At 49.9% G+C, this 22,069-nt stretch overlaps 1 protein-coding gene across 6 annotated transcripts in view; it reads right to left on the bottom strand.

Annotated features, from left to right (window-relative positions):
* NRP2 (neuropilin 2) overlaps window positions 1-21,012 on the bottom strand; it is a 131,431-nt gene extending 110,419 nt beyond the window's left edge. For all 6 annotated transcript variants that reach the window (XM_075934328.1, XM_075934330.1, XM_075934329.1 and 3 more), the window contains exons 1-2: window positions 20,549-21,012; window positions 77-254 (exon numbers count right to left, since the gene is read on the bottom strand). In XM_075934328.1, coding sequence (XP_075790443.1) covers window positions 77-254; window positions 20,549-20,621 — 251 coding nt within the window. In that variant the 5' untranslated portion in view covers window positions 20,622-21,012. The remainder of the gene's footprint in view (window positions 1-76; window positions 255-20,548) is intronic.
* Between the last annotated feature and the right edge of the window lie 1,057 nt (window positions 21,013-22,069).

Below are 22,069 nucleotides of genomic sequence, written 5' to 3'. Positions count from 1 at the left end.
GGTCCTCATGTTACTAGATTAAGAGAGGAAGAAGAGCAGCTTATCTAGTAAAGAAGAAGAGGAGGGAGGCTCGTACTTGCAGTCATGTTTTTCAATTTCAAAGTGAGGGTTGAAGTTGAGGATAATCTTCTGATTTGCTTCCGGGGCGTAAATGATCCACTCACAGTTCTGGTGGGAGGGGTAGTCCTGTGGGTATCCAGGTGAAGTGATGTAACCAGCCTCCTTCGAATTCAAACGACCCCCACAGGACTGAACTGCAAAACAACCAAGAGAACAAGTGGCTGAAACTGGCTCCGGAACTTCAAACACATGGCCATTTACACCTCTGGCTGTCTGAGAAAGGCCTTTTACAGAGGCAGCACAGTCTGCAACTACAATTATTATATACAGTATTCCCTCCCTCCTCCCCCGCCACACACAAACACATGCCATATTTCAGATAGACTAGAAAAGAGCCATAAATGTGCCTGCCTACACAACTGCAGATTTATTTAAAAAGGGGCAGTGAGATATCAGATCATTTGGAGCTGCTTTTATTTTCTCCCCTCTGTTGGCTCCTTTACAAGCTTTCTATGGCACTCTTCCATAGAAACCACAAAGGCACTGTACAAACATTGCTGGATGAAAAATCACAATATTCTCCTGCAATGTAGGGAAGTAGCATCGTTCTAACATTGCAGGAAAGGAAACTGAGACACGGAGGGTTAAGTGACTTTTCCAAGTTCGCACAGGAACATATCCCTGATCCCTGTCCTATGCTTTAAACCACAAGACCGTTTTTCCACTCCCCTCTTCTAAGTAGCTCTCTTCTCTGATTTGTCTCTCTTCTCTTGAAATTCTTCACGCCAGTGAAGCAGTTGGAATTGCAGACTCTGATAATCAACAATGGTGGTTTTGTGGCCCAGAAATGGCCTGGTAACAATTACATATTGAGCAAAGAAGCACTTTCAGCTTTGGGTAATAAAAGGCCCTAGAGGACGATTTCATCTTCAAAAAAACATTTAATCTTATGAACACCACAAATCTGATTTATTGTTTCATTACTCACTGGGAGGAAAATCTGCATTACAGAGTCAATTGATAACATACTAAGATTCCCAACAAAGTCCCTTTCTCTATATTTTACATTCCTTGATTACCCCAATCCCAGGAGAGCCACCACCACTGCATGCCACAGCTGGCTCCATCCAGTTGATGGTGCTGCTCTCTAGCAATCCAGTGGGGGTTGCCAACCAGATGATGCTAAGCCAACAGCATCAAGTGGCCACTATGGAAAATGCTTCAGTTGCCTTCCCAGATGCAGCCAGTATTCAGCCAATAAAGAGTTAATGTCATCCTGTAGCTTGATCCCTGGTTCAGAGACGGGCTGCTTCCTCCCTGCCACTCCCAGCCCAAACTAGAACAATGAAATAGAGACAGTGGGAGCAAGTGCATGTGTGTGTCCAGTCATTCCTGAGCTTTAAACCAGCCCTGTTAAGGGATGGAGTGACCTCAATTGTCCCAGAAGCCACCCCCCACTGAACTTGTGGGATGTTTGTGAGTAAAGGCTGAAATGGTTCAGCCCTTGCGAAGGGTTTAATGTAATAACCACAGCAAACCGGGAGGAAAGAGCCAAACAAAGGGGGGAAAAGGAAATGCCTCCGCGATTTTGTGCTGCTGGCATCAGTCATGCTTCAATATCACCATCTGCATGAAGCAGCAAGGCCTTGTGAATTATAGATTGCCTCTCAGCAGCTACCCCACAGGACCGGATCTTCTGCGCTACAGATGCAGTTCAGTAATTCCCCAACCTGGCAATATTATTGTCTGCAGCATTGCCCTCTTAGACAAACAAACAGCTTGTCCAGTGCTCAGATGCATAGGGGAAAGAAAGGGTGCGTGCATAGCACTTCACACTAGCTGGACGGTGAGGCTTTAAAGCCATGCCACATCCACTCATTTCAGCTCTGATGTGCAAATATGCATTAGATCCCAAAACAGAGCCAGGGCATTTCCTTTAATGGAGATGTACAATCTTGTACTCACTGACAAAGCACAGGAGGGAGTGTGATCTCTAGCACAGATGAACAATTACACCAGGTCTTACACAAAGGCAGAGATAATTAGCCCATCACAAATGAGCCCACTTCTGAAAGTTACTCCCGCGCCTCTTTAAGCAAACCAAATTACATTCCTCTGGGTGCTGAGTGCACTGTATAAACCACAGGACACCACTCATACAGGTTTTGTAACATCTTGTTAGTCAGTGCCACTGGAAATTTAGGCTTATCCTTTGGGAAGATTTAAGGCCAAGATCCTTAGCTAGTGCAAAATGGCCTAACTCCACTGATGCCAATGGAACTACTGTGACTTATGCCAGATGAGGATCTGGCCTTAAACGTGTCTGAGTGTGGAGCAGCAGCTGTCCTGTAGGCTGCAGAGGGTGTAATTTTCCAATTTGTATGCTCTTCTGCCAGCTCTTGGCAGGAAAATCACAGCCTGGTAATCACCTTGCCCTGTGCCAGTCTTTCTGCAATGAGAACCGTACAGCCAGCTCATGCTACAACTTAACTTGCTGCCTCCTCTCTGCAAATTCTCCAGAAAAAGAAAAAAAAATCCATGTGCAGTGTACAGACACAGAAGTGAACAATAGGGACAGGAAGCCGCCTCAAAGGAGGAGGGGTGTTCTGTCCTCCCCACAAGGGAGTAAGCCCTTCCTTTGACACAAAATAGGGCTATTTTTATCTCCTCCTACTTTCTGATATTCAAAATTATATTCCACCTTAAAAATAACTCTCTCCTCATGCCTTCAAAGGAATTGCTGTGACTTTTTCCTTTCCCAAATAAGACAAAATGTATGACAAAACAGTTAAGAGCTAAGGACTCATAAAAACATCTGGTTTTGTTCCGCAGAGAGCTTGCTCAACACTAAAACATTTACAAACGCACATTCTTGCGCAGATCCCTTTCTCTCTCTTCTGAAGCACATGCACCCACATGTGGCTATGTGGATTTTAGACAGATAGGCAGACTCAGAAGCACGCGCATGCCTGAGAGAATTCATCTGTCTGTCGATGCTGAGATATAATATGTGTGATTCACACTTTACTCATGTACACACTTCCACACACTCTCATAAAAATCCACACACAATTTGCACACACTCACACTCTAACAGAGATAACGACTGTTTTTCTTGGAAAGGGTGACACAATGACAAATTCAATCCTTCCACTCCTCATCATCTTCTTTACAGCTTTCTCAACATGCTTACCCACTAGACTGGTACTGCCAACTAATCAGAGGATTCCACCAACCTTACTCATGCTGAACTGTGTGACTATTCAAGGGGTAGTACCAATTAAATCAATAAGACCACTCATGCATGAAGAGACTCCATCACGTGAACATGGGTATAGAATCTGATCCTTCTTTCATTCTTGGTACAGAAATCTACTTTCGCTCCAAATCTTAGGGTCATACATTGTCATGTAAACTCATATGAGGTAGATAGGACAGGACTGACCAATTCCATGGGCTTGATTCTGGTCTCCCACCAGTTTTAACCCTTAGTATTTTCACTGATTTCAGGGGAGATAGTACAGTAAAACTCCATTAGTCCGGCATCCAATGCTCCGGGACTCCTGATGGTCCGGCACCATCAGGAACCCGGAAGTGCTGGGGCAGCCGGACAGGCTTCCCCCATTCAGCTGCTGCTGAAATTGACCAGCAGCTGAATCGGGGAAGCTGGGAGCAGAGCAGCTGGGGTGCTGCCGGGTTGGTCCCGCAGCCCCGCGGGGCAGCGCTACGGGACCAACCGGGCAGTACCCTAGCTGCTCTGTCCCAGGCGTCCCCAAGAGCAGCTGGAGTGCTGCTGGGTTGGTGCCGTAGCGCCGCCCCTTGGCGCTGCGGGACCAACCCAGCAGCACCCCAGCTGCTCTATTGCAGGCATCCCCGATTCAGCTGCTGCTGAAACTGACCAGCAGCGGCTGAATCAGCGACGCCTGGGGCAGAGCCAGACTATCGTATGGGGGGGCTATGAGAGATCTGGGGTGGCATCCCCTCCCACCCCACTCCAGACCCCTCAGAGCCCCCCCTTCTGATAGTCCGGCATATCTGATAATCCGGCACCCCCTGGGTCCTACAGGTGCCGGATTCTCGGAAGTTTACTGTACTGATATAAACCGGGTAGGTGAGATCAGACTCAGGGCCACCGTTTTACACCCGAATTTCATTTACAGTTACAGTCTAAAAGGCGAAATGTAACTAAACAGAATGAAACAAGCAAACAGATGGGGGTGGAGAGCTGCATTTTTCAGCCCCATAGATACTAGGGAGTTTGACTATGTTTCTCTTTTTTACTGTGACTCACTTGCTACTCTAACTGAGCTGGGGCTGCCATGGCATTCCATCCTTAGCAGCCCCTCTGAAATAGAGAGAGTTGCAAGGAATATACACGGCGGCGGCGGCGGCTGGTTCATAATCAGTGCTTATATACTATGATGGTAGATATTAACATCAGCAAGATGAGGCCTCATAAAGCAACCTTGCCTGACCAAATGGCCAAATGGCTAGACAATTTGATGCAAGTGTCACTCCAACTTCCAGTGGATAAATGCCCTCACCACAAAAATTCATCACCAAAATGGTCATCCCTTGTGGGCAGCACCACTCTGAAAACTGAAATTACAGAGTCCACTTAAGCAGCATTAACTAAAGGGGGCAAGTTTGTGTGTGGACAAGGCCTGAGTTGCCCTTCCCACCCTGGAGTCTGTCTATGCAGGTCAGGACTTGAGGCACATGGGCTGGAAAGGCTGAGGGAAGAGGGCAGGGCTGTCGCTTGAGCACTGTATGGTGTTCAGATTAAACAGAAGACATCAGTCTTCAGTGCACTTTGGCAGCTTTCGCCAGCCTTAAATACACTTAATAAAATTAAAATGAAATGTTAAATATTAGCCAGGTCTGTTAGGGGCCTGGCACATTCTTCCACTCAATAGCTAAATGTGCTGTTTGGAACCAGCTTTCCTGATGCTACCACCAACCCAGGCTTGCTGGAGGAGGGGAGCTAGATCGAGGGTGGCGGGTCAACCCAGCCCCAATCCCTAAGAAACTCCTCTAAACTAACACTTTGCTCTGGCTAGGGTAGGGGCAGTTAGGAGAAACCTCTTCTTGCTGAAATTCACAGGGTAAGATCAGCCCCTCACATGCATGTGCACGCTACTCCCTTTGAAGTTGGCATGGCAAGCATTACACAAGCAGATCAAAGGGTCTCAGGGATCTGCCTAAGCGATTATCTGAGAGGGCCCTGATGTGAAATCTTGAGCAAGAGGGTGTTCTCCCACTGAGTTTTCTGTCAATTAAACCCCACCAGATTTTGCTGACATCACAAGAGTAGGGCTCAGTGCATCCTCTGATCTTGACTGTAAAAAGCAAAGGCCAGTCCCAAGTGTAACTTAAATGAACCCAAGCCAAAGTGGGGCTTTTCAAAACAACCACACATGCTGCAGCCGCTCAGAGTTAGTAGCTTCCGACATGAAACCACCAATCTATCTTTTTGATTTGCTTGGATGTATTTGGTTACGATGCTTTCGTGCAAAAATAGCACACGACGTAGGAGCAGCTCCTGCTCTCATACCAATTCAAGGAAGGAAACAGCGCTGAGACATTCCAGCACTGCATAATCAGTGAGAGACCTGCTTGCAAGAAGAGCATGGAGCAGCCTAGGAAAACCATGACCAGCACTTTAGAACTACCAAAGAAGAGGATGCTACCCAGAGGTCCTTTGGCTGAACTCAGTGCATGCTCGTGTAATCCACACACCTAGGCTATGTCTGCACTGCCCCCTCGTGTGCAAGAAAATATGCAAATGAGGCAAAGCGGTGAATATTGCTGCGCCTCATTTGCATACTTAATGAGCCACCATTTTTGCACAAGGGTTTTTTTTTAAAAAAAGCGGCAGAACAGCTCTTGTGCAAGAGGGGTTTTTTTGCACAAAAAGGAGCCGTGTAAACGGCAAAAGCCCTTTGCACAAAAATGGTGGCTCATTAAGTATGCAAATTAAGTGTGGCGATATTCACCGCTTTGCCTCATTTGCATATTTTCTTCCACAAGAGAGGGCAGTGTAGAGGTAGCCCTAGTGTGGTTCACAGTCCCATGGAGTGGCAGTTACAGTCAGTACTAAGAGCACCTGGCTTTATAGCTCAAGCTGTAGAAACTCCTACACTAAGCTCCAGAGGTCCCACGTTCAAATCTGCCTGGTGGTTGTTACACTGGGACAGGACTTTGGGGTGTAACTTAAAGCCATCTCACTGAGCAGACATGAATGATCTATGAAGTTCATGTACGTAACCTGCAAAGTCCCAATGCTTTGATTTAAGGAGCTCCTCCCACTAGCTGGGTGAGACACAGGCTGTCAGAGTCCTAGGAGAGTGAGAGTCAAAGCTCCCAGTAGCCAAATAGGGAGCATCTGCAAAACTTCAGGGCTTTCCAAACAAAAAGTTGCAGCCTCAGTTTCTGGAATGCTGCCCCTACAAACTGTGCCTGCATCTAGCCCACAGACAGCAAGTCAGCTTTATCTTGGTCAGAGATCTGAAAGTGTAACCAGTTAGACAATAAGCTGCTGCTTAATGGTTCCAGTTAACACTTAGACTCCCATGGGCTGCGGGTGGGACTGGTGCCAGAGATGCCAGGAGCCCATGGCCAATGGAGCCAGTTCTGCTGGCAGTCTGCAAAGCACGCAGCTCGTGGAGACCAGAGGCCAGCAGGGCCAAGAGCCCACAGAGGCTGGCAGCCCAAGGGCCAACGAAGTTGGTGGGGTTGGCAGCTCACGGGGCCGTGGTCCCATGGAACTCGTTTAACCATGGAACTAATTTAAATTTTAATCAGGTAGGGTACGTCTACACTACAGCACTAATTCAAACTAACTTAATTCGAATTAGTTAATTCGAACTAAGCTAATTCGAACTAGTGCATCTAGACCTAAAAACTAGTTCGAATTAGCATTTTGCTAAGTCGAACTAGCATGTCCACACTGAGTGGACCCTGAACCGAGGCTAAGGATGGCCGGAAGCAGTGCTGGCAGGGCATCAGATTAGGACTCAGAGCATGGAGCTGCTGTCTCAGGTTAGCCGAGGGCTGTGCTTAAAGGGACCCGACCCCCACCCCAGACAGACAGTTCTCAGGGGTTCCCCGCTTGCAAAGCAGTCCTGGCTTGTATTGCCCTGAGTGCCCACACTCGGCACATCACAGCACTCGGCCATCAGCCCGGCTGCACTTGCCTCAGGCTGCCATCCGGGGGGGGGTCAATCAGGGGGCTGCAGGAGAGCTTCCACCCCAAGGAGCCTGCAGAGCCACCCCAGTCCTCCCCATCGGGGGCTCGTACCCCATTCCTCCCGCCCCTCCTTCCACTTACCCCTCCCTAGCCCCCCTTTCTGATGTACAAAATAAAGGACACGTGTTCAAAAAAAGAAACTCTCTTTATTGAACAAAACTCGGGGAGACTGGGAAAAGGAGGTGGGAGAGGGGAAGAGAGAGGGTGGGAGAGGGGAGGGCAACTAAAATGATCAGGGGTTTGGAACAGGTCCCATATGAAGAGAGGCTAAAGAGACTGGGACTTCTCAGCTTAGAAAAGAGGAGACTGAGGGGGGATATGATAGAGGTCTATAAAATCATGAGTGGTGTGGAGAGGGTGCATAAAGAAAAGTTCTTCATTAGTTCCCATAATAGAAGGACCAGAGGACACCAAATGAAATGAATGGGTAGCAGGCTTCAAACTATTAACAGAAACTTCTTCACAAAGCAAATAGTCAACCCATGGAACTCCTTGCCGCAGGAGACTGTGAAGGCTAGAACTAGAACAGAGTTTAAAGAGAAGTTAGATAAAGTCATGGAGGTTGGGTCCATGGAGTGGTATTAGCCAGGGGATAGAAATGGTGTCCCTGGCCTCTGTTTGTGGCAGGCTGGAGATGGATGGCACGAGACAAATGGCTTGGTCATTGTCTTCCGTCCATCCCCTCCGGGGTAGCTGGTGTTGGCCGCTGTCAGCAGACAGGCTACTGGGCTAGATGGACCTTTGGTCTGACCCAGGACAGCCATTCTTATGTTCTAAGCTCAGGGCTCAGGGTCGGGGATCTCACTGGACCACCCTGATTTTCATGCAAACCTGCTCCTGGGTGGCCAGGCTGGCAGCTCTCCTGCCCTAGACAGCCACTTTCCTGTGCCTAGTGCGGACGTTGTGGATGAGGTCCACGATGTCCGCACTAGACCAGGCGGGCGCCCGCCTCTTGCGGCCCCAGGCAGGCTCCTGGGAGCCGCCAGCCTGGTCCCGGGAAGAGGCGGAGGGCTGGGTGGCAGCGGGTGGCTGGCTCGTGCCATGCCAGGTGCAGGGTCTGCTGGCTGGGTGCTGGCAGGCTTGCACCTGGCATGGGAACCATAGCCAGACCGTGACCCTTTAAGGGCTCCGGGGCCAGGAGGGGGGTAGAAGAGTTTCCCTGGTGGTGCCCTGAGTGGCCACCAGGGCAAGCTGGGGAGGGCTAGCCTCCCACTAGTTCGAATTAAATGGCCACAAAGCCCTTAATTCAAACTACTTAATTCGAACTAGGCGTTAGTCCTCGTAGAATGAGGTTTACCTAGTTCGAATTAAGCGCTTCACTAGTTCGAATTAAGTTGCATAGCGCCTATTAAAGTTAATTCGAACGAACGTCTGTTAGTTCGAATTAACTTTGTAGTGTAGACATACCCTTACAGAGTTATTGTTTTTAAGAGGTTTTTACATCCCTAATCTGGGTTAGGAAACTCTCTCAAATGCATCAAGTACTCTCAAATTAGGAATAAATGAGACCGAAGAGCAAGTGTTCCCCATTTTCCCAGCCCGGGAGAAAGTAGGATGTGAGATGTGGGCTCTGAGATCTCTGTCTGAGGGCAAGGAGACAGGAGAAGAGAACGCGGAGTTGTTGCTCACTGGCTCCTTCCCTTCCAGCTGCACTCCTCATGTACTTTTACAAAAATGCCATGCACGCTGCAGCCTGTGCTCCTCTCCCTTCTTCCTCTCAGGACCAAAGATTTCTGCTCTTCAGAATGTCACACAAAGGGGAGATGCCCTAAAGCAGAATCTCTAAAAATGTGCTTAGCATCCACCAGAAGCCAGTTCTCTCTTCCTCCCGCCCCTGCTCCTCCCATTCACTGCAGCCCCATGGATCAACTGCTCCCCCAGCCTCCCAGTGCCTACTGCCCACCACAATCAGCTATTTCATGGTAAGCAGGAGATGCTGGAAAGGGAATGGAAGAGATAGCATGGGATGAGAAGAACTTGGGGGGGTGGGAAGTGGGGTAAGGGCAGGGCTTGCAGCAGAGTGGGAACAGGAAGAGGCAGGATGGGGTGGAAACTTACAGGAGGGAGTCAGGTGGGGGCACGGCCTGGGGCAGAGCTAGGGGATTGAGCATGTCCGGGTCTGGAGGACACTGGCGCTAAGTTTGTTAGTATTACTTATCACAGCCCCCCAGCTCACTACTAAGGCTGTGTCCAGACTCAGGGGTTTTTTCGGGAAAAGTAGCCTTTTCCCGAAAAAACTTCCCCTGCGTCCAGACTCAAGCCGCGTTCTTTTGAAATTAATTCGAAAGAACGCGGCTTTTCTTTCGATGGCGGTAAACCTCAATTTACGAGGAAGAACGCCTTCTTTCAAAAGTTCCTCTTTCGAAAGAAGGCGTTCTTCAATGTAAATAGGGCTTCTTCGAAAGAGAGCATCCAGACTCACTGGATGCTTTCTTTCAAAAAAGCAAGCTGCTTTTTCGAAATTTCTCTGTGCAGTCTAGACGCTCTCTTTCGAAAGATGCTTTCGAAAGAGCCTCTTTCGAAAGAAGCCTGCAGTCTAGACATAGCCTAAGTGTGCTATGAAAAGCAAAGATCACTTTTCACATCATTATTTTTATTACTGGGGCCGGAAAAAGCCCACATAAATAAATTACAATGATTTGGATGCGTATGTGGGAATATTTAATTAACGTTAGGAAAAACAAATACAAATTTTAGGAAAAGGTAAAAGCGCAGCCACCAAAAGAGGCCACCAAAATTTCATGGTAAGAGCCTGTGTCTTAAAGGCTCCTTTTCATGCCAGCAGGTGTACACTTACAGCTCCGTGCGGAGAGGATCCTGTCAGACTGTGCTCCCCTTGTGACGAGCAAAGCGCCTTCTGTTCCCAATGACATGAAGGACAGTGGACAGTGCTCAGCGACTCCTAAGGTTAGACTTCGAGTCTGCAGTTCACCAAAGTATCCCCATTCAGTAAAGCACTTACGCATGTAGTTAAGTCCTGTTAGAGTCAAATGGCTGAAACAAGTCCTACAGGCTGCATCTACACTGCAGCGCTACTTCGGGACACAGGAGATATCCCAAAATAGCTATTCTGCATCTTTTGAGCACGCCCGTTATTTCAAAATACTGTGTCACAAGCTCACTATTCCGACATCCCTGTAAACCTCATTCCACGAGGAGTACGGGACATTTCAGAATAGCGATTTATTTTGAAATAAGTGCTGTGTAGACAGAGCCAAATTTCAAAATAAGCTATTTCAAAATTGAGTGAAGTAAGCTATGCAATTTGCGTAGCTCAAATTGCGTAGTTTATTTCAAGCTATGGGTGCAGTGTAGACGCACGCTTGCTGAATAGGGCTTGGGTAGAAAAAACTAGTGTCCTAATGTCCTGGTGGATTCGTTATTATGAAACCATCCACGGTGCTTTAGAAGTATCTATCTAGGTTTTTATAGGAGCACCCATCACAGAGCTACCTGAGCCACTACCATATGATAAAAACCTCACCCCGGAGAACTTCCAGTCTAGGAGCATGAACAGAGATCAAACTCTACACGTGGTATCTGTGATTTAAACACTGCTTACTGATCTGTCAAAGAGACAGCCAGCACAGGAGAAAGCTAATAGGGTTAGCTATTTTAGCCCCAATAGCGGAGGTCATATTTAACTGAGGTGTCATATTGGTCTGATTTCTGTTGTGGGATAACGTTTCAAAGGCTTCCTGAACAACTTCCTGATCCAGATATACACGTACATGTAAACATACTTATTTAGCTATACAGCACCTTCTGTAAAACGATCGCTAAGTGATTAAGCATGTGCACAAATTGTGGGGGATTTTATAAAATGGGAAGTTCCCCAGATGCCATCCTTTCCCGTCTGAGCCCAAGCTGCTCTTAGAGTTAAACCACAGCCACAGCTAAGCTGATTTTAACGGCTATGTCTGTGATCTGAACTAGGATTTTGTTTTATTCCAAGTGACTTCAGCCTGTCACGAGACTGCCTCATAAAAACTCTGTCTGGGCTTAAGCAAAAAATAAATGAGGCAATCCATCAGCCTAGGAATGCAGCCATTTGACCACTTCCTAAGGCAACTGGGAAGGGATACAATATATTTACTTACTAGTACTGGACATCAGTGAACAGTGAACTCCTGGAAACTAATCAAATGGAACTGTTCCCTGGGAACTTTTACAAGGAAAAATCTTACTAACTTTCTTTTAAAAGATGCTAAAGATTTCCAATCTTGCACCCTTCCTTGCTCCCTTAATCCAGGGAAGGAACTTAATAGAAACCTAACACTGGGACAACTAGAAACTGTTCCTTGAAAATCACTGGGCCAGAACCCCAACTGGTGTAAATCAATGGAGCTAGACTTATTTACAGCAGCTGAGGATCGGATCCCCTAGTCTTTACAAATTCTCATTTTGTTTTTAAAAATGTTACTTTGATGAGATTTTACATCATAGCCATTTCACATAATGCCACCTACATTAAGCTCATTATTTGTCATCTGATATCACAAACAAATGCAATTCCAATAGGGCAACTGATCTAATAGTGTTGATTTATATTTATGTCCACTCTTTTCCGGGCCTCACTGCAAATGTAATTCTGGAGCCATTGGTGATAGGTCTGGAATTACAATTCATAGCTACTCCAATTGTCATTTTAGTAGAAGAACAAACAACATTACAACTTTCAGGTCAATGAGGAAAAAATAGCAGCTGTTTCCACTTGCTTTTGCATTATAATTCCAAGCAACTGAAATTGTATAAAGGCCTACTACTGTTTCAGAGTGATATCTAGCACCCACAGAGTGATTTTCACGTGTAGATCTCAAAACACTATGCAGAGGTGGGGAAACTGAGGCACAGTGCAGTGAAATTAATTGCCCCAGGTTACACAGCAGCACTTGAAGTCAAACCCAGGTCCCCTATCCACTATGTTTCTGGGACAGAACATGTAATAAGCAAAATAAATGTGATCCGCCACCCACTTGATAAAAGGCTTGTTTGGGGATGGTGAAAGACAATTAAGAGGCAATTGACCTTCATGAATTAAGGAAGGGACCCATGCATTCACCTGGGATATGTGTAAAGAGCTTTGAGCTCTTCTGATGACAGGTGTTATATAAACTTTTAATTTTTATTAAATGATTGCTCGTACTACAATGCCAAAAAGGAGCCTGCACTTTACCCATGCAGCCCCTATCTCCGTAACACCTTCCAGGATCATCTGTCTTATTTCCTTCTGTATCCAAACACTTATTTTTTGCAATTCCAATCCAGTCAAGTGCAGTTCCCTTCCTCCCCCTCATGGGGCCAAGCTCTCCAAGAAGATGCCTTATGAGAAGCTGTTCAACGGCTTTACACTGAGCATTTGGCACTGTGTCGTCCACCAGGCATGCCAGTGACGTGCTAATGTGTACCACCCCACTGGAGACTATCCCCTACTATAGTCTTCCTCCACTTTTCTGGATTAGTTCATGATTCTTTTATGGAGACACAGGAGGGGGTGATATTATTTAAGAGCCTTGCTGGGCAAAAGCTATTTTGTGTTTTGGACGGCTCTCTCATATGTAGCAACTGCTAACCCTTAAAACCAGAGAAGAAGTTATTACGCATTCTGGAAAATGCCTTAAATACATTGCTCCCTGTCGAGCAAACATTCAGTGGTCAGGGAGGAGGAAGGAAAGGAGCTGAGGGGGAGTGCATGAGGGGGTGGGGGTGGCATGCATATGGATGTGGAACTGTGCACATGACAACATTTCTTTACATCTCTCTCTCTCCCCCTTTCCAACTCCGGAAGAAAGAATTCCAGGCCAGAGCTAGATTCTGAGGGATCCCTCTAAGAAGAAACACAAGTAAAATAAAAATGAATGGTGCCTGCATGGAAGCCTCATGTCTCATTAACCCTATCATTTAGACGTGGCCAGAGAACGAACAGTGGCTCAGAGCCAGGTTCTCAACCATTGAGTTCAGGATGTCGGAATAGGAACTACCTGTATCACTTTTGTCTCACCTAAATGGAGGGGCAAATCAGAAAAGACTCAAAACACAAGTTGTTCAAGCTTTGGGTCCTATTTTTCTTGAATCCTCAAGTCTGAAGGGGGAAGAACAATTCAGAGAAAAACTCCACCCACTTTTATTAATGTGTAGGTTAACTTTGCATGCCAGCTAATACAGTCTTCATCATGATCCTTCCCCACAACACTTGAATCACTTCCTCTACATCCCTCTGAAAAGGAACAGTTCTAAAAAACTATTTTTAGAAAAACTAAAGGCCCAAATGAAAATCCCTGCCACAAAACAAAATGCGCAGAGGAAGTCAAAATGATAGCAAGTCATCTGCACTTTTTAATAACACTGAGTCCTTGTTTAACAGCCAGAATTGTGGCCCAATCCTACAAGCCCTTAAGTAAGTAGTCCCACTGAATTCAACTGGAGTTCTTGTGTGAATAAAGGTTTACTGGGATAAGTTCTTGTTTTTGAAGGAGAGAAGAACAGACGGATCAATCTGGACCAACTCCTGAAATCCCCTTTCAGACAAAACTCCCACTGAAGTCAGTTCTTGCGTCTATCACTGCACAGGGAGAAAGTCTGGAGAACAACTTGGACCTTTGATTCTGAGGATGATTAAAACCATGCCACAGTAGGCCAAACCACTGCAAAACTCTGCCAGCAGCTACTCTGATCTGTGGGGATGCTGCTACCACAGTTTCAACCAGAATAGAAAGGATTTTGAAAATAACCTAGTTATTCCTTCATTATAATTAAAAATGTGTCAAAGGGCCCCTGTATGATGATAAAACTGGAGCTGTTCATGCCTTCCCTCCACTCCCTAGCATGTACATTCTCTCATCTTTCCCTGCTTTCTGGATGAGAGACCCCAAGCAGGAAACCCCAAGATGTGAGGGTTGCCTCTGCCACTTCACATCACAATGGAAGAAGGCTTAACAGCTTACAGTTTTCTCTAACACGCCTCCTGCCCTTACTGCTAAATGACGGCTTCAGTATTTCAACTTCAGATCGGATCACAGCGTTCAGATACATACGATGTATTTATACAGCACAGCTGGTCTGTCAGAGGTCACATAATTTGGCAGCCATCCCAGTGCTTAAAAATTAATTTTTCCTTATTAATACAACTGAGGGTCCCACAGGATAAGATCCCAGCCTTATCTGAGCCTGACAGCATCCTAAACCCTGTGAAGGATGCTTTCTCCTCTAAGGCTATCCGAAATACAAGACCGCTGTGTCCTGGAACCCAACTGCACCGGATCTGGTTAGGAAACCAATCCAATGGCCAGTGCAGAGTGACATTTTTGAAGTGGGGGAGAGCTACGTTCTCCAAGCACAGCCTCCCAAAACTGAACTTTCTGATCTCAGTCCTGTTAGCCCGGCACAATGTACTTAGAGCACAGAGTAAATAACGGGTGGAGGAAAAATGTGGAAATGGAGATGGGAAGTGTCTCTTAGAGCCCTCTGGGGGAAAGCATGTCTGCCTGCTACAGCAGATGCCACAAATGATGATAATTCTCTACCAGAAAAAAAGTTAGAAAAACAAATACCCCCTCGACATGGGTTATATTCCCTCCCTGAGCACATTACTCATATGTTTTAAAGAAGCTCCTGGCAACTGCTGGATTCCAAGCCTAAAAATCCTCTCCCCTCCAGTAAGGTTTCAGCTAATAGCACAAGATTTTAAAAAGCAAAGCAATGTGTGCGTGTGTGAGCTGCCCACACATGTGTGCATGGAAGTGGGTTGTTGGTTCTGCTAGATTACAGAAGTCATTTCTAAAAATACCAGCTTTTAGGAAAATATTTGAAAGTCTTTCCAAGGGAGCATTGCTCAGAGCTGCATAAACATCATCTGAATCATTCTGTACTTGGGTCACTCAAAACCTTTACTTTCTTATTTGATTGCTTCTGCAACTAGCTGAGGAAAGATGAAAAAAAAACACACAGACATCAAGCCATCAGATTTATCTTTCTAGGGTCTCCAACCCACTCCTGACATAGTTATTGTTTGACTACAAACAAATTGCCAGCTGCACTGTTTATCTCTTACAGTAAAAATTACTGCAAGAGGTGGGTTTTTTCCTTTGTGGATTATCATATTATTGTCTATTAAAAAATCTCTCCTCTATTTACCTCCCGTGGGGGATCTTAAAGAGGAACTTTCATAATGGGGAAAAGCTTTCAAATCAGACATCAGACTTCCAATATAAATCCATCCACCACCTCTGACATGTTTTTCTTACAATGTTTGCTAATTACTAAAATTACTTGTATATAAATCAGGGTGTGAGCCATGTCACAGTTTATCTTCTCTTATTGGATTACACAGTGATGTCATATTCCACTATTTTTGATATCACAACCATTTCCTTGACAGCAAATATTCTGATGTCAAACAGGATGAACTTAACTGCAAATGCAAACAGCACCAGCGGCTGGGGAGAGGAGGAAGGCACTCGCCCAAATATTTTTATTAAACTGCCTGGCACGAGAGAACAGTAATGGGATTCAGAGCCCTTCACCTCTAGAAACCTGATTCTGTATCTGCTCAAGGACATGAGGGCACACAGCACCTAAGAGTATCAGAGTTGTGGCTGCTCAGTGCATTAGAGCCAAGGTGCTATCCTAGCACCTTATGCTCAATCTCAGCAAGGACCACGTGTCAATAGTCAATGGAACTCCTCATGTGAATAAAACAAGGATTTGGCCCTGAAAGCTGTGACCATCCAATTCAGGGAGATGCTGAACACCCCTTCCACCAGAGCTCTCCCATCTCCCTAGTGGTCAAATAAACTTTTCCTAACCACCCCCGTAAATTCCAAACCCCCTCTAAATTCAGTTTCTGGGGAAAAGTACTGCTGTATATAAGAACAGCCATACTGGGTCAGACCAAAGGTCCATCCAGCCCAGTGTCCCATCTGCCTACAGTGGCCAATGCCAGGTGCCCTAGAGGGAGTGAACCAAACAGGTACTGATCAAGCGAGCTCTCTCCTGCCATCCATCTCCACCCTCTGACAAACAGAAGCTAGGGACACCCACATCTGTGGACTTGTTATACTGAACAAGGGTGTCCACCCACAATATCCCCTTTCAGACTGTGACAAAACCCTTTCCCATAGGTGCAGGTGACTGCATAGCCTGTCTCGGGGGAGAGGGAAGCAGAACTTGCAGGAGGGATCTGTGGATTTCTTCATGGGACCTTTTTTTATGAAAAACAACTTGTCATTTAGTACCATCTGATCCACAACAAAGGAAATAAATGTCTTCTTTAGGCGTGCTGTTAGGAAAGTTTAGGGATAACTGCGTTGACAGAAAGGTCCAGAAAAGGGATGAACTGTCAGTCAGTCATGGGCACACTTCCACAAATCCCCACCAGGGCATCAAATGATGTCAGTTAGATGATCTTATAGTTGGGGGAGGAGGGCTCTCTGGTAGGGAGGGTCTATGTGTACATTTTCCCTCTAGCAGTGGGTGTAGTTTTGCCCTCTAATATCAAGAGACAGGGGGAAAGAACCTACTACTATAATCAGCTCTAGATCCCTTTCACCTGACAAGCCTGGTCATTTTGGAGCTGAAGGGCAGTTGTCCCACCCTGCAAGTGTATTTCAGTAATGGTGTCCAGTCCCTGCAGCACAGATAGGAATTAGGCTGAGGGGCTGTGTCCAGATTCAGGGGTTTTTTCGGGAAAAGTAGCCTTTTTCCGAAAAAAACTTCCCCTGCGTCCAGACTCAAGCCGCGTTCTTTCGAAATTAAATCGAAAGAATGCGGCTTTTCTTTCGATGGCGGTAAACCTCATTTCACGAGGAAGAACGCCTTCTTTCGAAAGTTCCTCTTTCGAAAGAAGGCGTTTTTCAATGTAAATAGGGCTTCTTCAAAAGAGAGCATCCAGACTCACTGGATGCTTTCTTTCGAAAAAGCAAGCCGCTTTTTCGAAAGTTCAACGTGCAGTCTAGACGCTCTCTTTCGAAAGAGGCTTGCAGTCTAGACATAGCCAGGCTGTACTGGCTAAGTGAACGGATGTCCACACTTCATCACCCCTACTAACTGGCAGACGGTTCAGAAAAGCCCATGGCTGAATGGGCAGGGACTGTGAAGTCCCACATGCCCCCCTTAGAAGTATTCTGTCTGGGTCGGGCTTGGGCACGGTGGAAAGCCTGTGTTACCACAACCTGCCCCAGGACAGAGAGCAGATTTAGTTCCCAGGGCTGTGGAAGCTGGTGCCTAGGTTTCATAAGCACTAAATTCACAGAAAAGAATACTAAATAATAGCAGAAGAAACTCAAGGCGCCTGTGTGAACCCTGCCCTTTGGTCGAAATGAGCTAGTTGCTGCTAGCATGGCACGTCCCTTGAGGAGATAGCACTAGGTGCGTGGACATCCCAGCCACCGCCATGCTACCCAAACTAGGCTCAGGCTCCTCGGGCGGGCGAAGAATGGCAGCTCAGCCGGCCCGCGCACACGGAGCGTGATCACAGCCCGCTCTCCCCAGGTGGGTTTTCTAGCGGAGTCCCTCCGCGCAGCTAAGCAGCCGCCAGACTTCCCCGCTCCCGGGAGCAAATGCGAGCCCCGCTCGCTGACTCGGGGGGCGGGCAGGCGGGCCCCCTTCTCCGGCAGGCAGAGACCGGGCGCAGCAAGGGCTGGTGGCCGGGCGCGGGGGAAGCCAGGGGAGGTTCCCCCCGGCCAATGGGCTTCCCTGGCTGAGCTCCCTCGCCCCCGGCTTAGGCGGGGAAGCGCCGTTCACACTCGCTATGGAGCTGCTTGGCCGCCTTGCTCGCCGCTCCACTGGCCCCAGCAGATGGATCCCGAGTGGGGGCGAGGCTGCCTGGGCACGCCGGAGAGGCAGCAGCCTCCGGCCTGCGGGGGGAGGGAGGGAGGGTTAGCGCCAGGAGGACCAGGAAGCCCAGCTTGCTAGAGGAATGAGGCGGGGTGTGTGCTCAAATGCGGATCCCGGCCCCGGCGGGCTGCCGGCCAAGCGGAGGGCAGCCGGGGATCTGATGCAATGTGTCTGGGAGCCATCGCGGGGGGATGCTGCATTTCCCCAGTTGCTGTTCCACACACACACACCTCGGGCCCAGCTGGTCCAGGATCCCCACCGGGGGCAGAGGCTCGCCCCAAGAAGTGCCTGGTCCAGGATCCCCACCGGGGGCAGAGGCTCGCCCCAAGAAGTGCCTGGTCCAGGATCCCCACCGGGGGCAGAGGCTCGCCCCAAGAATTGCCTGGTCCAGGATCCCCACCGGGGGCAGAGGCTCGCCCCAAGAAGTGCCTGCCACTCCCCCTCTATGGCGGACTCCCCCTGGCATCACTCCTGGTTCCCCCCCGCAGCAGCAGCAAGCCCCTCCAGGCCTCTGCGCCGCCCTGCGCTTCGCAGCTGCAGAATCGACCCTGCCCTGGAGACGATGTGCAGGGTTTCGCTGGACTCTCCCCCCCGCCCCCCCCACACACCCCCCCCGTGGGGCTGGCGGGAGTGTAACCCCCATTTAAAGGGTTTCCCTTAAAAAGTTTCGCGCCTGCTGCAGGTTGCGCTGGATCCTGCCCCGCGACGCTCCTGGCCCGGGGCGGAGGGGGGAGCGGTTAACCCGGAGCAAGGCAGGCGGAGCCTCGGTGCAGTAGGTGTCCGCCCTGATCCTGCTTCCCGCTGGAATCGCTGGGAGCAGGATCCGGCCCCGGCCCAGAGAGAAGCCCCACGTGCCCCGGGGAGAGGCGCAGACGGAGCGGGCCGGGGTGCGCTCGCTGCATTTCTGCGCGGCTGGAAGCTGGAGCAGCCCCGGGGCGCTTCCTAGCCTGCAGCCCCGCCCAGGGGTCTCGCTGCGCTTTCACATCCAACCCCCTCACCCATCCTGCGCCCCAGCCCGACTTGACCGCCACGCACCGCAGCGAGCAGGAGCCGAGCTTCAGCCCGCCCGCCAGAGGCTCGCCACCCGCCCGCGAGAGCCACAGTGGCAGGGGCCCTAACGCGTGTCACGCAGGCTCCTCTCTCAATGCAATCATTATGCCCACTGGCATGCAGCGCGCCTGAGCGCGGAGCCGCGGGGTGGCTGGTGCTAGCTCAGCCTAGCCCCCCGCCGCCCCCGCTTGTCCGCGAGTTGCACGTGTATTCTCCCGAATACTGGCGAGACCCTGTAGGACAGGTGAGGTTTGTGTTTATTTTTGCGGGGATTCCCCCCTCGCGATCTACGTTATCAGGGTTTCACTCACTGACCAGCGGCTAATTATCGGGAAAGGGCCCTGCCCCATCTCCAACGGAATGATTTTAGTGCGCCCTTCAGCAGTGAGGAGGGATGTTGCCACACTCCAGTCCCTTCAATTATACGGCAGCCCACATGTATTTACTGCATGTAATAATTAAACAGTGGATCGGAATGTGATTGGAGCCTCTTTGTTTCCCTTATCTCAACACAATTTGTCTTCATCCCTCCACTCCTCTCCCCCACCCTCTCCCACCCCCTAGCCCCCCGCTTTTTAATTCTGGCAACTGCTTAGGGCCGAATTCCATCCAGAAAAGTTTCGAACCACTTCAGAGGGATCCTGAGACCTCCGAGGTCCGCACTGTTTGTTTTAGCTAATAAAAATGTATATGCACTAGCTTCTCTCCCTGGAAACGCAGACACTGAAGCTGGGGAGGGAGGGAAACATCCCTAGCTGCTCCAGAGTGGTGCATTTTATTAGACACGAAGCCCAAAAATGATCTTCTGACCGCCATGTGGGCTTTTTGAACGCCACCCCCGCTTAAAAACATACCAACTTTTTCATATGCAAAAAGTAGGTTGCTTTTCTCCCTTGCCCATTCATGCCTTATTTAATTAGACTGGGTAAATGTATCTACAACCGAGTGGCTATAAATTATTTATGCCTCTCTGGCTGGGTTGGGAAACAAACTCAGGGGAGATATGTTCTGCTTCAAAACATTTAAAAAAATCCCCTGAAAACTGTAATGCGAAGGCTTTGTAGTTTTTTTTCAAACCCCTTTTGATTTATTCCATATGTGACATCTGAACACAGCCAAAGCCTGTCTCCGTGTGAGCGTGCTTCAAAACAGAGACACCCAGCCCTCACCACGCTACAGCCAAGGGGAGAAAAGTTGTGTTTCCAGCAAGGGGACAGAGTCCTGGCACTAGCGAGGCAAGCCTGCTGCTGACTCGTGTAACGGGAAAAGGCCAGCTCCTTCCCTGCTTCCTTGCTTGCTTTCAAAGGCAAAGGGTTAGCATGTACCGCTGAGAAAATTAACTTTTGTGGGTCTTACCTGCTTCTCCTAGCGCTCCGGGTCCAGGCAGGCACAGCGCTAGCAATCCCCAGACAAGAGGCAATGGATCCATTTTAGGGGAACGAGGGGGCTTCCCTCCCCGCTGGCTCGCTCGGGGCTTTCCTCGGAAACCGGGACTGCACCCCGCGCCGTAGAATTTCCTCGGCAAATGTTCCTAGTTGCCTTTCGCTCCTTCCCTTCCTCCGTGCCGAGGCGTCCTGCCTTCCCCCGCCGCCGGCGGGAACCCCCTCGCCGAGACCCGGGAGCTCGGGCAGTGCGAGGCTGCTCCCCCGACCGAAAAGCACCCGGCTGGTGCGTGCGGCTGAGCGCCAGCCCCTCAGCGGGTCACTGCCTCGGACGCGCCTTCCTCACCCCCGAGAGCCAGCGGCAGCAGCGGCTCGCCCCGGGCATCGCACCCGCCCGGCGCTGGGCTGGCACCCCGCTCCCTGGCGCGGCTGCGGCTCCCCCGCTCCCCGGCGCTGGGCTGGCACCCCGGCTCCCCGGCGCGGCTGCGGCTCCCCGCTCCCCGGCGCGGCTGCGGCTCCCCCGCTCCCCGGCGCGGCTGCGGCTCCCCCGCTCCCCGGCGCGGCTGCGGCTCCCCCGCTCCCCGGCGCGGCTGCGGCTCCCCGCTCCCCGGCGCGGCTGCGGCTCCCCCGCTCCCCGGCGCGGCTGCGGCTCCCCCGCTCCCCGGCGCGGCTGCGGCTCCCCGTTGCCCGGGAGGTGCGGGCGCGCGTCTCTCCCGGGAGAGGCTCAGGCGCGCCGGGCTGGGAGCCTGCCTGTGCCGCCCGCCCGGCTCCTCGCAGCCTTTTCAGGCCGCCGCGCGTGCATGTCAGCGCCGAGAGGCAGAGCTCTCCGCTTACACGCTCGCCCAGGGCCCGCCCCTCCCGTGCGCCCCACTGCGCGGCTCCCTCTCCCGGCCCGGCTCAGCCCGCGCCAGCCCTGCAGGGCTGCGGCACAGGGGCACCTGCCTCGGCCCGGGCCAGCCCTGCTTCCCCTCGTGGGAGAGGGAGGGGCTGCCTAACCCCCGGTAGGACCTGGCCCCTGGAGCTACTGGACAGCCCCCCTCCCGCCAGCAGTAACAGGCTGGGAGGCAGATTAGCTTCTGCCTCCCACTGCCCAGACAGGCGGATCAATGGTCCCTCCAGCCCAGGAAAGCATCTGCCAGGGGCTCTGGCCAGCTGCTCCAGAGAGAAAGAACCAGCAGAGCAATTGTCAAGTGACCCAGCCCCTGCCCTCCAGTCCCAGGACCTGGCAATCAGAGGCTAGGGCCACCCAGAACATGGGGCTGCGTCCCTGGCCGTCAGGGCTAATAGCCATTGCTGGATCTATCCAACACTTCCACTGGCTGAAGGGATTTTGCTTGAAAGCACAGGCAAAATAAATACAGGCAGAACCACCAGGCTAAGCCCATGTAGGCAAAGGCAGCTAGTTATACGGGCCCTTGGTGCCTGTGTTCCATCAATAGTCCAGACTGTGGGCTCAGCTCAACCAGCGGCCCCTGGCCCCACGTTTCAGGGAGAC

The sequence above is a fragment of the Pelodiscus sinensis genome, chromosome 7 (assembly GCF_049634645.1).
Source record: "Pelodiscus sinensis isolate JC-2024 chromosome 7, ASM4963464v1, whole genome shotgun sequence".
Lineage (NCBI taxonomy): Eukaryota > Metazoa > Chordata > Testudines > Trionychidae > Pelodiscus > Pelodiscus sinensis.
The sequence above is the reverse complement of the archived record's forward strand: the minus strand, read 5'-3'. Positions and strand labels throughout refer to the sequence as shown.